Raw genomic sequence first — 14,770 nt, forward strand, 5'->3', positions numbered from 1 at the left:
AAAGCCTTCATGATAGAAGACTTAAAAGTAAAGTAGCAATTATACATAAAACACTGAACCATAATCTTCAAATACAAAATTCAATAAAATACTCAGAAAGATAAAAAGATAAAGGCACATATCTCGTTCCATAAGCTAAGGCAAATTTGTACAAATGCTCTTTCTTCCTTAGCGCTATTAGAGCATGGAATGGGTTGCCTGAGCCAGCCAGGAAAACCAGTGACTTGGCAGAATTGAGGTCATTGGTTAATATGCATGACTGAATGCATGACGCCTAGGACATAATCATCTTCTTTTTTGAAGTAATGTCTGTATCATATAAGATAAGAAGTAATTAAACTTTTTATACAGCTGCCATCAGTAGTCTAATTACCTTTGTCATCACCTTGTGGTAGCTTTAGTACATCAATGTCTTAAAGGCATTCATTAAAAAGACTAATTAAAAAAGCATCTTTTATCACTCAAACACAGTTACCAAAAATACCTTTCCAAAACGTATATATATATCCTTCAAGACAACTTCACCCATTAAACCACAAATACATCAGATCTGAAGTGGTCAGCTTCTGTCTATTAAGGCTAATACAAAGAGATTCTAAAACTTGGTGTTTCAATGTCATGCATCATCAAAAAGAATATTGATATGGTAGTAATTCTAAGGTGGATAACTGATGTAGTCAAACGGAATTTCTATTTGTTTGGACCAATAAAATAACCTTATCTAATTATTCTTACAAATATGGATAAGATTGAGCAAATTTATTATTTTTTTACCTCGAATATAAAAAATTGAAGTTGTATCTTGTTCTGATTCCTTTTGACAATCAAAGTACCGACTCAAAATTAAGAATATGAGTATGCCTACATTTTTTCACTAAATATTTTTTAAATTAGCAGTAATATAATAGTAATAGAGCAGTAATAACAACAGGTAATTAAATTTAACAAACTAAATTTTTTTTTTCAAAATTTTATTATTTGTAACAAATAAAAAAGTAGAAAAAAAATATAATTAGTTCAAACATTAAAATTTAACAGAATTAAAAAAAAATGTATTCGTTGAAAAAAATTTTTACTACAAAAATTAAGAACATGAGTATTCCTACATTTTTACACTAAATAATTTAAAATGAGTAGTAATAGAGCAGTAATAACAACAATTAACTAAATTTAACAAACCAAATTTTTTTTTCAACAAATAAATAAAACTAGAAAAAAATAAAAATTAACTGGAACATTAAAATTTAACAGAATGGAAAAAAAAATATATATTCCTTGAAAACATTTTTTACTACAATCTAGAAATGTGTAAATAGATATATTTTTAAAATAATTTTCTTTCGCTATTAAAAAAGCAATACAAATGCAAATCTATAACAATGCTTTCTTAAGTACTCAGCAATTAATGTTTGGCTAAGTAGGAACCTTTTACTTAACTTTCATGTGAAATAAATGGTTTTCAATCTTTTTGTAATAAATATTTTAAAGAAACATTCGCAATCACATTTTTAAAAAGTTGTGGACATATTTGTATGGCATCTAAAATGAATCAATATTTAAAAGGAATCCATTACAAAATGAATGTATAAAACAATGATGAAACTTGATCTAAAAACAAAATATTCCAGCAGTATTAACAATCATCTGTGGTTAACAGAGCCAAATTTCTATAAAAATGAAATAAACCAAATGTACAAATATAAGATTGTGTCCTACATTAAAAGAATTGGCAAACTTGTGAGATAAAAAAAAAAGGAAGAAGTAATTCTGTAGAATAAAAATACATTGCATGGTAAAAATAAATATAACTTAGATCTTTTCCTATTAAAATATTAAATTAAAAATATGGGAATGTATATTTATAAATACTGCATTTCATCTCTATTTAACATCTATAAATGTGAATAAACTATAGAAATATTGTTTTAATTTTACTTTTGAACTTGATTACAAAAAAAATAAAAAATAATTCAAAATCAGCCTAGCTTCTATTGATCATAACACACTAACATATATTAAAGTGTTTGCACGTTTTAAGCTTCTAAAAGAAAAATCTTTTTTTTCCCTAAACTACACTTTACCTAACTTGGAACACATATTTGAAACCTACTTACTTTGATGAGTGTAAACTATGTGTGCACTATGTTAACCTAACTCGTTGGATTGATTGAAGCCAATGAAATGTTTACTTGGTCCACTTGTCCTGATCCTCTAGTGGCAGCATTATAGGATCCAGTCTGCCAGTGTTTCTTGAACCAAAGGAAGCCTCCTCCCATTATGAGAATCAAAAGAGTAACCACTATTAGAGTTGCAATAAGACTACCCAATGGAGACTCAGTGTGCTCAACTTCTTTGATGTGGACAGGCACTGGCTCTTTGGCTGGTATCTTTATCTGGCTATCTGGCCCAAAAATTGACTCTGATGGTGTGCTGCTGGGACCATAAGAGTTATTTGATAGAGCTTCTATGTTCGACAAAGATTGGGATTTAATATCTTGTGAGTGCAGTGTTGGTTTACTGTCTGAATTAGGTGAAGTCTTCTCAACACCTTTACTTCTAGACAGGTAAGAACCTTGTGTATGCTGAATGACTTGATTTATACCACCCTCCATTTCTGAATCATTTTTCAATACTAAGTTTTCCTTCACAGAAGAACTTAGTGTTAACCAATCAGCCATTGGTACATTATTGTTAGTGGTTTTTGTATAAGACTGAAACGTGTGAACATTTTTAAATGGTGTAGCAGTGCTTTCATTAATAATACTCATATTCTGTAAATCACTTTTAAATGATTGTTTTAACTCTTTTCCAGGGTTCTCAGCTTCTGATGTATTAACTTGAAAGAGTGTGTTATGAACACTTTTAATGCCATAGATACTCATATTTTTATTGGCTGTAAAAGGCTTGGAACTGGTAATATCTAAAGTGATATTAGAAGCATTCCATTTCGGCTGATCATTCTCTTTGCTAACTTTAGACTGTGAGCCCAGTGATAGCTTATTAATGTTGTCACCCAGTGCAATGTCCATTGATACATTGGCAGTACCTGCTAACAAAGAAAAAGTATTGTTAAGGATGGTTTTATTTCCTGCTGTATTAGTTGAAAGGTCTTCAAATGGTTTTGATACTTGATCCATTTCAGCGACTAAGTTGACTTTAGTGTTGTTCAGTGTGTCATTATATTCCTGTGTCTTAATTGGAATTAGACTGTCATTGATATTAAGGAAAGAATCATTTTTACCTTGGATATAGATTTGTTGATTGGAAGACTGTTCAAATTTTATTAGGATATTGACGTCACCTGTAGCACTGTTAGTTGTAAAGTTGCTAATGCTTATATTTGTGCTCTGAGACGTATTGTCAACTGTAAACCTTTCTGTTGTGAAGTTGTTCACGCTGATATAATTGCTCTGAGATGTAATGTTACTTGAGGCACTATCAGTTACAAAGTTATTCATATTAATATATTTGCTCTGAAATGAATTGCTAACTGTAGTGCTATCATTTAAAGAGTTGTTCATATTGCTCTGAAGTTGGCTTAAAGTTTCAATTTGTGAATTATTCACCTTCTGAGCCTGTAGGGAAAATGTTTCTGTATCTTCATCAGATATATTACTAGTAGCAACATTTGACTTGTTCATTGCATTATGTACAGTGTTGTTGCTTGTTGTGTCAGAATCATTTTTCATATTTTCTTTCTGTGCAATGTCCATTGATACATTGGCAATGCCTGTTAACAAAGAAAAAGTACTGTTAAGGATGGTTTTATTTCCTGCTGTATTAGTTGAAAGGTCTTCAAATGGTTTTGATACTTGATCCATTTCAGCGACTAAGTTGACTTTAGTGTTGTTCAGTGTGTCATTATATTCCTGTGTCTTAATTGGAATTAGACTGTCATTGATATTAAGGAAAGGATCATTTTTACCTTGGATATAGATTTGTTGATTGGAAGACTGTTCAAATATTAGAATATTGACGTCACCTGTAGCACTGTTAGTTGTAAAGTTGCTAATGCTTATATTTGTGCTCTGAGATGTATTGCCAACTGTAAACCTTTCTGTTGTGAAGTTGTTCACGCTGATATAATTGCTCTGAGATGTAATGCTACTTGAGGCACTATCTATTACAGAGTTATTCATCTTAATAAATTTGCTCTGAAATGAATTGCTAACTGTAGTGCTATCATTCAAATTAATTGGAATTAGACTGTCATTGATATTAAGGAAAGAATCATTTTTACCTTGAATATAGATTTGTTGATTGGAAGACTGTTCAAATTTTATTAGGATATTGATGTCACCTGTAGCACTGTTAGTTGTAAAGTTGCTAATGCTTATATTTGTGCTCTGAGACGTATTGTCAACTGTAAACCTTTCTGTTGTGAAGTTGTTCACGCTGATATAATTGCTCTGAGATGTAATGTTACTTGAGGCACTATCAGTTACAGAGTTATTCATATTAATATATTTGCTCTGAAATGAATTGCTAACTGTAGTGCTATCATTTAAAGAGTTGTTCATATTGCTCTGAAGTTGGCTTAAAGGTTCAATTTGTGAATTATTCACCTTCTGAGCCTGTAGGGAAAAAGTTTCTGTATCTTCATCAGATATATTACTAGTAGCAACATTTGACTTGTTCATTGCATTATGTACAGTGTTGTTGCTTGTTGTGTCAGAATCATTTTTCATATTTTCTTTCTGTTTCTTTTGAAGCAGTTGATCAGAAATAACAGTGTTTCTATTGGCCTCATTACCAAAAAGCTTTGCGATTTCTACATTGTCTGCAGTGCTAATTGATGGCTGTATCACTTCACTTTTACTATTAGCTACAGCTTCATCATAGCGTAAAGTAACTATAGGCCTTACTATTACATCTGACTCTGTGTCTTGCTGAATCATATTCATCACTCTCTTTTTTGTAGAGTTTTTCGTCTCTGTAGACGTTGGCTCAGATGTCACTGAAGTTGAGCTTAATTTGTGCAAACATATCTCTAGCTCACTGATCTTGCAGTTTCTTACATTCGAAGGGGTTTCACATTTACCATCAACTTGAAGACCTGGCAGACAATTTAGCAACTTCTCAGTAGAGAGGTCACAATGAATGGGGTTGTCTGCAAGAATTAGAACTGATAAACTTTCCAAGCCACACAATTTTTGAGCAGGCAAAACACTGATGTTATTACCGGCAAGTGCCAACTCTGTTAAATTTGTGTCTAGCAGTGCTTCAGGAAAATTATTTAAATTATTATTGGAAAGGTTTATCTCCCTTAGTTCACTGGCTGTGGTAAACCAGCCTTTATTAATTTGCATTGAGTGGATAATATTGTTCTGCAGATTCAGTTTCCTTAGGTATGGTATATTCACAAAGTTGCCCTCACCAATCCATTCTATGTAGTTGTTGCTAAGGTCAATCTCCTGTAGAACCATCATGCTACTGATAGCATTGTCGTCTAATTTGGACAGGTCGCAGTGATGCATTTGAAACTTTTCTAAGCTAAGTTTTAATGGTTCCAGAAAATTACTAGGTAATACTGTCATCTGGTCAATAAGAAAAAAAAATGTATCAGTCATCTGAATAAAATATCACTAATTAATTTATTCTAGGTTAGAAGTTAAAAAATCAGGAACTCCTAAAGATAAACATAACTTTTCATTACAGCCAATATTTTAACTTACTGCATTCCCAGAGATCTCCAAAAACTTCAGAGATTTGAGATGAAGAATATCTTTGTGTTCAATTTTGTCTAAAGGAATTTCACTCAGGTTCAATCTCACAAGGAAAGTCAAATTGAATAACCAATTGTCTGGGATTGAGTTCATGGTAGTCTCAAACACCTCCAGATCCTAGAAAAGGATTGCATACAAAGTAAATAATGCACTTAATTCAGTCAAAGAAAAATATCTGCTGATAATATCCTGTAGATAAAAAATGTTTATTTTGTTTGCATGTTTGTTGTTTTTTTTTAAGTCTTAGTCTTTACAAAAGTTGAAAACAATTTAATGAATGTTTAATTATGATATACCCTGATTGAGGGAACAAGTTTCAATTTATCTGTATTCTTGACACTATGCAGCTTCAGTACTTCTAATTGAGACATTCCACTCAACAGCTCTGGGTCTACTTTTCTTACATTGAAGATCTCTAATCTCTGTGGAAAATTTATAAAAACTTTTTTTTATAAAGACCATTTCAAATAAGTGTCAACAAAATATTCTTTGTTTTTGCGTAACATAGCATAAAATAATGGCCAAGTGGTAAAGTGCTTGGCTTCAGAGCTGAGGAAGTTCCAGGTATGAATCTATGTTGGGATTTCAAGTTCAGCATTTTTAGGAGGACGTTGACTTGAAGAAACTCTAATTGTACCTGACGAGTTGGGGAAAGTAAAAGGGATTAGTCATGATGCTGTAACATGACGCCCTCTTAAACCGTCAGCCAATGACCTTTACATTATCTATAGATCGCAAGGTCTCAAAGGGGCAATTTACTTTTTTACTTATAGTTTAGATTAAACAACTGAAAAGTATTCAGCAAAAAAAAAAAAAAAAACACAATAAAATTTTGTTTTCTGATATAATGATATATATATAACCAAACAATATTTAAGATTTCAACAAATTTAAAAGAAATCTTCAGACTATATTTATAGGCCTTGTGCCTTGTATTTTAGAGCATAGAATGGGCTGCCTGAGCTAGCCAGGAAAACCAGAATTTAGGTCATTTTTGAAGTAACGTCTTGTATTATATAAGATAAGATTGAAAATCATTTTTTTTTTTATTTCTGATCAAGCTATCAGGACTCAGTATATCCACAAAACTGAAAGTCTACAGTGCTGTAGTTCTCCCATCACTCCTATATGCATCAGAGTCCTGGACCCTATATTCCCGCCACACCTAAAAGCTAAACTCCTTTCACCTACGCTGACTAAGGAGTATCCATAAGGTGCGTTCGTCCGACCACATACCAGGCACAGAAATCTTAAAGCATGAACAGTATCAACGCAACAGTAAAAAGGTCCCAACTTCGATAGGCAGGACATGTAGTCTGCATGCCAGACAATCGCCATCCCAAACGACTTCTGTACGGGGAGCTGTGTGCAGGAAAGCTTTCCCAGGGAGGTCAATACAAGTGCTACAAAGACACTCTCAAGTGCTCCTTCAAGGAATGCAATATTTACATTCACGGCTGGGAAGCACTTAGGCAAAAGCTCTTGATCGCTCTTCATGGCATGAAACTGTGAGTCTCTGAGTCTCAATATTTGAAGCAAGAAGAGTTGCCAGGGTAAAAGAGTTTTGAACCAACAAAAAGCTGAGAAAAGAAGCAGGCCAATCTGCAACTGACCTAACCCACGCATGCCATTTATGGGGCCGGCTTTTCAAAGCAAGGATTGGACTTTACAGTTATCTTCGAGTCCATAGGAAATGAAAAATGTGCTCATCTTCAATCACGAAGGAGGAGCTATATATATATACAAAGACAATATGATCATTTCTTCTATTACATTGGACCTCAAATATTTCAGAAAGATTTTTTTAAAGTTGGATACATTAAACTTGCTGGTAGATATAAATTTGAACAAGAGAAATAGGCATATGGAAGAATACAAATCTAGTCTTAGACTTGTCACGTATGATAACAACAAAAGCTTCACTAATGTTGAATTTCACTAACATTGAAGAGTAGGCCTACCCATGTATTTTACGGATGAAAAACTATATTATAATTAAATATCATAAAACTGATAACACTATAAATAGCAATAGTGATTTTTAAGAAGCCCAGCATGTTCATTTAGAAGGAATATGTTTGCTACAGTAGGCCTACTGGTATTTTAAGAAAATGAAAGCAACGTCTAAGTTACTGAGGAGAAATCTACATTTGATCTTTTCTTACCTTAAGTTGTAAAGGTTTTCCTTCTTTGGCTAGAGTGAATAAAGACAAACTTGGAGCACTAAAGCTCAAATATTCAAGACTTTTCAATCCACTAAGCAATGTATTGGGGAAAAACTTCACCTGCCATGATCCAAAAACTAAGACACATTAGAATAGCAAATGAATGTGGTTAAATTGATATTGTGAGCTGCTTAATTAAGACAATTAATGTTCATAATATTTTATGTGAATTTAACAATCAACTTTTTATCAATAAATTTCATTACAAATAAGTAGCTTTCAATAGTATATGTATCCAAAGTATAACTGAGATAAAGAAAGAAGCACATATCACTCTGGAGCCTTTATAGATTGGGTTTTTCTCAATTCCGAAAACTTTCAGAAGTAAAGTATCATTGTCTTTACCTTTTTTTCATGTTCATTTTTTTCTTGCAGAAGGATCAAGTGGGAGGGAAAAAAAAAGGGGGGGGAGATGCAAGATAGATACATAGAAGGTTAAAAGATATGGATTATTGTGATTGAAGTTCAAGTGACACAGAGTTTGGTAAACGAAGACAGTAGACTTGTGGGAAATGGGAGGCTTTAAAATTTCATCAACTTTTGTCACACAAAAATAAATGTGGACAAATCAAATTAAATTCTTATGGCATGTTTCAAATTAATAACAATAGCATGCTACTTAAAATGAAGACTAATCATATATTTTTGGACTAATTTAGGATCTACTTACAAGTGGGCTATTCAGTTTGAGGATCTTCAAAGAATTATTTCTTTCAAAATGAAATAATGTAGCATCAGGACGAGCTATTTTTTCAAAGTAAATTTCTAACTCTCTCAGATAGTGCAAATCTTTAAACAATCGCAGATTTGGAAAAGTGCCATAATAAGTAAAGTTCAGACTCTGTAGATTAGGGACCCTCTTGAAGGTCTCAGCTTCTATGTTAGCTACCTCTAAGCCCTGTAATGTTACAAGTTTTCCAAGGCCCAGAAATGTTTTAGCATTTAGGCTCTGTAACTTATTGCCAGTCAAATCAAGCTGAACAAGCTTATCACATCCTGGTTAAAATATGTAAAGAAAAAAAGATATAGTATTGATGAGAAAATTATGGTATAGCCTATTGCCTATTTATATGTCTAGTTTTTATACCAGAAGCTATTTCAGTAATGCATCATATTTAGTCTAGTTGATTTTTGCATGAGAAAAGTTATTAACTAACCTGTCAACACTTGAGACATTTTTTCAATATTGTTCCATGCCAAAGTAAGTGTGCTCAAGTTACCATATATTGTACACAATGGTGGATGTAAGGCACTTTGGAGATTAATCTGGTTCCATGAAAGATTCAGATCTGTTATGTAGTTGGGGAGGTCCAATGGAATAGCTTTTAGATTTCTTAATGAGCAATTTGCAATAGTATTGCCATCTTTGTTTGACTCGCAAGAGCAATATTTTCCACAAGAAAATATATTCTGAGAATAAGAATAAGTTACTGCATATGACAGAATTATCCAAACAATGCATACTTTTTTTTTTAAACCCATTCTTTTGTGTTCTTAAATAGATCTATATAAACATCATCTAGTCTAGGATTAAATCTTTTTCTGTCAATTATTCTTTGCTTAATGTTTTCTTTCCAAGTCAAATTGTGGTTAGGACTGGTGAGGAATATCTCAGCAAGAGGATGAGGCTCTCATGTGTTTGAATCTAAAAAAAAAAAAATTAAGTAGAATAAAGATCAACACATTTACACACAATAACAACCAATTAAAGCAGGGGTGCCAACCTATGGAGCATGTGCATTAAGTGGGGCATTGCACAATTACAAGTGGCACATTATGTCCCTGAGAAAAAAAAAAGAAATGGCATACCATCTCCTAAAAAAATATTGGCAAATTTCAAGCAAAACATACATCAAGAATGTAACTTACCAGCTATTTCGAAGCCTAAATCAAACAATATGGTTATAATACTAACCCAAAAGCCCAGAATACGATAGTTTATGTCATCCCAACAGCAATATATGCATGTGAGACATGGAAGTTATCTACCAAAATTGAGAAAAGACTAAATGTGGCTCAACAAAAATGGCTGAGACGGATTTTAGGAGTCAGTTACACAGATCGGGTCTCAAACAAGGAAATCTTATGCCAAAATGGGAGTCAAACACTTAGTGAGGTTGTGACATACGTCACATGACGCTTGCGGTGCATATTCTCCGACAAAATGAACTATGTTTACCAACAGTTGCGATGAAATTTCATTAGTTTTAGACAACTCTGGCAACATCTGTAATGTTGCCCTGTTAGACATTTTTTTATAAGAGGAATATGTGATAATTTATTGGCTTCGAGTCAATCCATGGAAAAAGATTGTCATACATATTTCAAAAAGGGATGTCATGTCTAGAAAAATCAGTAATTAAATTTGAGTAAACTCTTAAAGTATCTTTTCTAATGGATCACCCTCAATACTGGTAAATAGCTGGAACTGTAATGTCGATCAAAAAAGTTTTTGGGGAACGTGAAAGGGATCAAGACTTCTGTGTGTAGTCACTCAATGAACTTCTGTTGGATTGTTGTTTTAGTTTAAAATTTAAGAAAAAGTCCTTGTAATCACTACAAATTTGTAATAAGGATCAATCAAATTAATGTGAACTATCTGAAAAGACATTTCATTATAAACTAAGAGTGTAGGTAAATTTGGAATCTGAAGCACCATATCATTTTATGACACCACTTGTGTCTTGTCTGACTTGTGAAATGTGTGAATAAAATTAGAGCAAGACTAGAGCCTCTAGTGACTAGTGCCCTCTAGACAATCTAGATCTAGACTAGTTGAGGCTAGAAGAGGATTGATTAAGTCTTAATTAAACAAGAGAATTCATAGAATATTTAGATCTAGATCTATAATATTGCTATTATTATTTTATTTAGTTATAATATAAATATTATTACTTAGAATTATTTATTATCAATGAATTTAATTAGATTAATTGATTAAATAGATCTAGAAATCTAGACGCTAAACTTGTTGATCAGAGCTAGACTAGAAGTAAATATAGATTAAATCTATCATGAACTACGAATTCTAGTAGTCTAGATATAAAGATCTAGAATTACCTAATCTAGATCTATGCAGATCTATCTATCTATCAAAATCACCTTTTTAAAATTATTTCCACCGAAATAACTTTTTTTCCCGGAAATAGATCAACGCCAGGCAAGGCAAATAGTGTTGACAACTAAAAATACTTTCGTTTTCAAAATTTGTCTACCATCTATTCCACTAAAATGCAACAAATGTAAAATTTAAGTCGACATTACGACGACGTAGATTTAGACTATATATGCGCTATTACTTAATTCAGTGGAGGCGCGGTGGCCAAGTGGTAAAGTGCTTGGCTTCTGAATTAGGAGTACCGGGTTTGAATCGTGGTGAAGACTGGGATTTTTAGGGCGCCTCTGAATCCACCCAGCTCTAATTGGTACTTGACATTAGTTTGGGAAAAGTAAAGGAAGTTGATTGTTGTGCTGGCCACATGACACCCTCGTACAATGGGTATAAAAACAGATTACCTTTACACCAACTTCCCTATAGACCGCATGATCTGAAAGGGGAAATTTTAACTTTTACCAAATTCAGTGCGAAGAAAACTGGTGATTATAATGTGTGATTCATTAGAAAAGGCAATATCAAAATTATATCATCTTCTTCGTCGGGCATCTTTTCTTTCAACATGGTCTTTCTCTTACTCTATAGTCTGTTTCATAAAAAATTTTAACACTCAGCTAAATCACTTTTAATCTTCAATACATTTTTTGCACCTTTAAATTTAACTTGAAAGCAAGAAACATTAACCTTTTCGTCCTATCCTTGTATTTTTGTCGGTCACCATTTTCCATTCAACGTTTGTTCAAAAGTAGTCCCCATATCAACTATCGATTCTAGTTGCATCTGTAAAGTGTTTTTTTTCTTCTGAAATAGAAATATGCTACGTATCTTATCTTATATAATACAGACGTTACTTCAAAAAAGAAGATGATTACGTCTCACGCGTCATGCATTTAGTCTGTAGCAGCATTACAAGCTAGAGGATAGCTGCGGCAGCACTATGGTATATTATTTTCTTTTATGCTACTTAGAGCTATGCTGTCGGTAAAACAATCGATTTACGCCTAATAGATTGCATGAGAACAGAAGGGATGACCAATTTTAAGCCAAACGAAGGAAATCAAAAACAAGAGAGTGAAAAACTTTTCAAACAGCTTATTTTATGAAATGTTTGTAAAATAAATAGATCTATTTCTTGTAGCGACATTTTGCAATCATAGTTCATCATTAGCGCAAACATTGGTTAGGTCTATTATAATGACTCGATGTGGAACTTTATGAACATTTTCTTTAGATTGTAAGCATACTTGGGGAGAAAAATAACCTTATCGCTTTTGTTCACTACGTTAATCAGCGAAATCGATCTTTCATTGTAGGCTAACAGTGTGCACGGGGATTCAAAAGAATGAGAAATGGACGAGCTTTCATCCAAATCACAAGAAAGATGACGCTTACTATAAGCTATCCTGACAAGACCAACGTCTAATCTTTCGACTCAGGACCGGACACAACAGAATGAGACAACACATGTACCGTAAGCTCAAAATTGGAATCGGTGAAATCTGTCCATGTGGAGTATCACCAGAGAATGTCGACCACGTCCTCCAAAACTGCTCTCTTTACCAAGAGGCCCGTATAAGACACTGGCCCCAAAACACCCCAATATAAAGAAAACTATATGGAGAGCTCCCTGAATTGGAAACCACTGCGCAGTTCATCTCATATATTTTTTTTAGTTTGTGAAAGCTTGAAGATATGAAGGGCTAAATTCGAATGATGAATTGTATAGCTCTAAATAGGCCTATTTTGCAGTATGCAACTTTTAAGGTGGATTGATGACACGAAGGAGGATTTCCTCATTTTACCACACTAACCCAAGTATTATTCTACCGTGGCTAAATCTATAATCTAGACTATAGTCTATATAATAAGGCTTGTTTTTGAGTCCGAAGGTTAATGAGGAATGCAATATTTCCCGTAGTTACGCAGCCCCAGTTAAGACCTACATATTTCCCCACATCCACGGAAAGCATACCATTGTCCACCGGTGGTCGATTAAGATTTTCTTTTCGCCGTCTGCGTCTGTCCTCGGCAGCGGATTTTTTTTTTTGGTCTCAAATGTATATCCCGCGGCCTTTGTAAGTGACCTCCAGCTGTCTCGTTCTGAGGCCGCACGCAACCAGGTGCTCTCTTCTATGTCATCTAAGGCAAGTTGGCGCCTAAGCTGGTCTTTAAAGCGTTTCCTTGGAGGACCTCTGTTACCTCGACCATCTTTTAGCTTACCAAAAATGACTGCCTTCGGCATACGTTCGTCCCCCATAGGGGATACATGCCCTGCTCAGCGTAACTGTGGGACCATAAGAAGTCCCTTTATAGGCCTACTGTCCATACCGGCGTTCGCATTTTCGCAAGGACATCGCTGTTTGGTAGTGTGGTCTTGTATGACTATACACTATATCTAGGTGTTGTTTTTCTATTAATCAATCGATCGGACTGCGACGTTATTTAGATCTAGATATGAAATATTTATATTATTTTTAAATATTTCAAGGCCTTATAAATTGCTTAATTGCTAGGATCTTGATCTAGCTAGTTTTCTAATGTAGACACTACATAGGCCTACTAGGCCTTACTTACGATTTCATTTTATTTTGCTACCGGGGACATGGAAAGCCCGGGCAGCTTCGTAACCATTGTTCATTTCTAGTTTAGCACGGTTTGTTTACTAATGGGCTAGTTGATAGGGCAACTATTTCTTTCACCTAAGGCAGCTTCGTTTCTTTTGCTCTCAACTAGGTTCCTACACTCACGGACAGGTATAGGTAGCCTATATAAATATGTCAAAATTTTATGTCAGCTCTGTTATGTGTTTATGTTTTTAGAAGCAGTTGAGTCTACAGTAGATCTGTTTAACTGTCGTGAAACCTTTAAATGAATGTATGGTACTGTCACTGAGCAGACTAGGCGAGCTTATTTTAATTCTACCCGGACGTCAATTAACTAATCCTACAACCCCTCCAACAGCTCAGAATTGAGCATCGCCTTTCCTGGAATTGTTTAATTCCCCACCATAAAAGGCAATCATAGCAAGATATATAATACAGCTTCATGGTAATCACGTGACTCCCCAGTCTGCTACGTGACAGGTACATTAGCTTGACTAACTATCATGGGGTGTTGAGTTTAAATCCCGAAGCGAACTAAAGGCAGCATGGAGACTTCACAGATACCCCCCCCCCCCCAACCTGTCTACAAATGGGATGACCAAAGCATGCTATAGCATTCAGTAAGTGTTCCTATGTGAACATGAAACAGATTCTAGTGGAAAGTTGTTACACATTTTCTCTTTTTAGACTTCTTAATAAAATCACTTTCACTAAATGATTTGCTTAGACTTATTTTTATTATGTGACATGAACTGTAATTAGTACACTTTTCCAAGCGAGGTGTAAAGAGCCTAAGATGCAGTAAATTGACTCACAGAAGACCTCTAAAATGTGGATGAAGAAATGGAGTTTGCTATGTATGAAGATTACAAAATATTGACAGCTAAGAGCTAATTAAATAATAATTTTTAGAACCTAAGTCTCGGTCCAGCTAGGTGTATTAATTTTAAAGAGCTTTGCTTATTTTGCCTTTAATGATCAATAAGGCTGTTGATAGTCAGAGATTATAAATTGAAACAAGTTTTGCACTTAATTAGTGCATATCTACTTGAATTTTAGTTGTCAAGTGACAGCAAATGAGCATTAAAAGTAAATAATCCA

At 33.8% G+C, this 14,770-nt stretch overlaps 1 protein-coding gene across 3 annotated transcripts; it reads right to left on the bottom strand.

Moving 5' to 3' along the window:
* Nucleotides 1-1,271: 1,271 nt before the first annotated feature.
* Nucleotides 1,272-13,728, bottom strand: LOC106054992 (putative uncharacterized protein DDB_G0282133). Of its 3 annotated transcripts, XM_013211083.2 has the most exons (8): nt 13,641-13,728; nt 11,751-11,867; nt 9,109-9,596; nt 8,622-8,947; nt 7,892-8,011; nt 6,023-6,148; nt 5,676-5,843; nt 1,272-5,537 (listed from the first exon to the last, which is right to left on the bottom strand). In XM_013211083.2, the coding sequence occupies exons 3-8, from the start codon at nt 9,431-9,433 to the stop codon at nt 2,151-2,153; spliced, it is 4,452 nt and encodes a 1,483-aa protein (XP_013066537.2). In that variant the 5' UTR covers nt 9,434-9,596; nt 11,751-11,867; nt 13,641-13,728; the 3' UTR covers nt 1,272-2,150. The 3 variants fall into 3 exon arrangements, with proteins under 3 accessions (XP_013066537.2, XP_055883079.1, XP_055883080.1); XM_056027104.1 differs by lacking the exons at nt 11,751-11,867; nt 13,641-13,728 and adding an exon at nt 11,054-11,218; XM_056027105.1 differs by lacking the exons at nt 11,751-11,867; nt 13,641-13,728 and adding an exon at nt 11,012-11,218.
* Between the last annotated feature and the right edge of the window lie 1,042 nt (nt 13,729-14,770).

The sequence above is a fragment of the Biomphalaria glabrata genome, chromosome 4, assembly GCF_947242115.1.
Source record: "Biomphalaria glabrata chromosome 4, xgBioGlab47.1, whole genome shotgun sequence".
Taxonomy (NCBI): domain Eukaryota; kingdom Metazoa; phylum Mollusca; class Gastropoda; family Planorbidae; genus Biomphalaria; species Biomphalaria glabrata.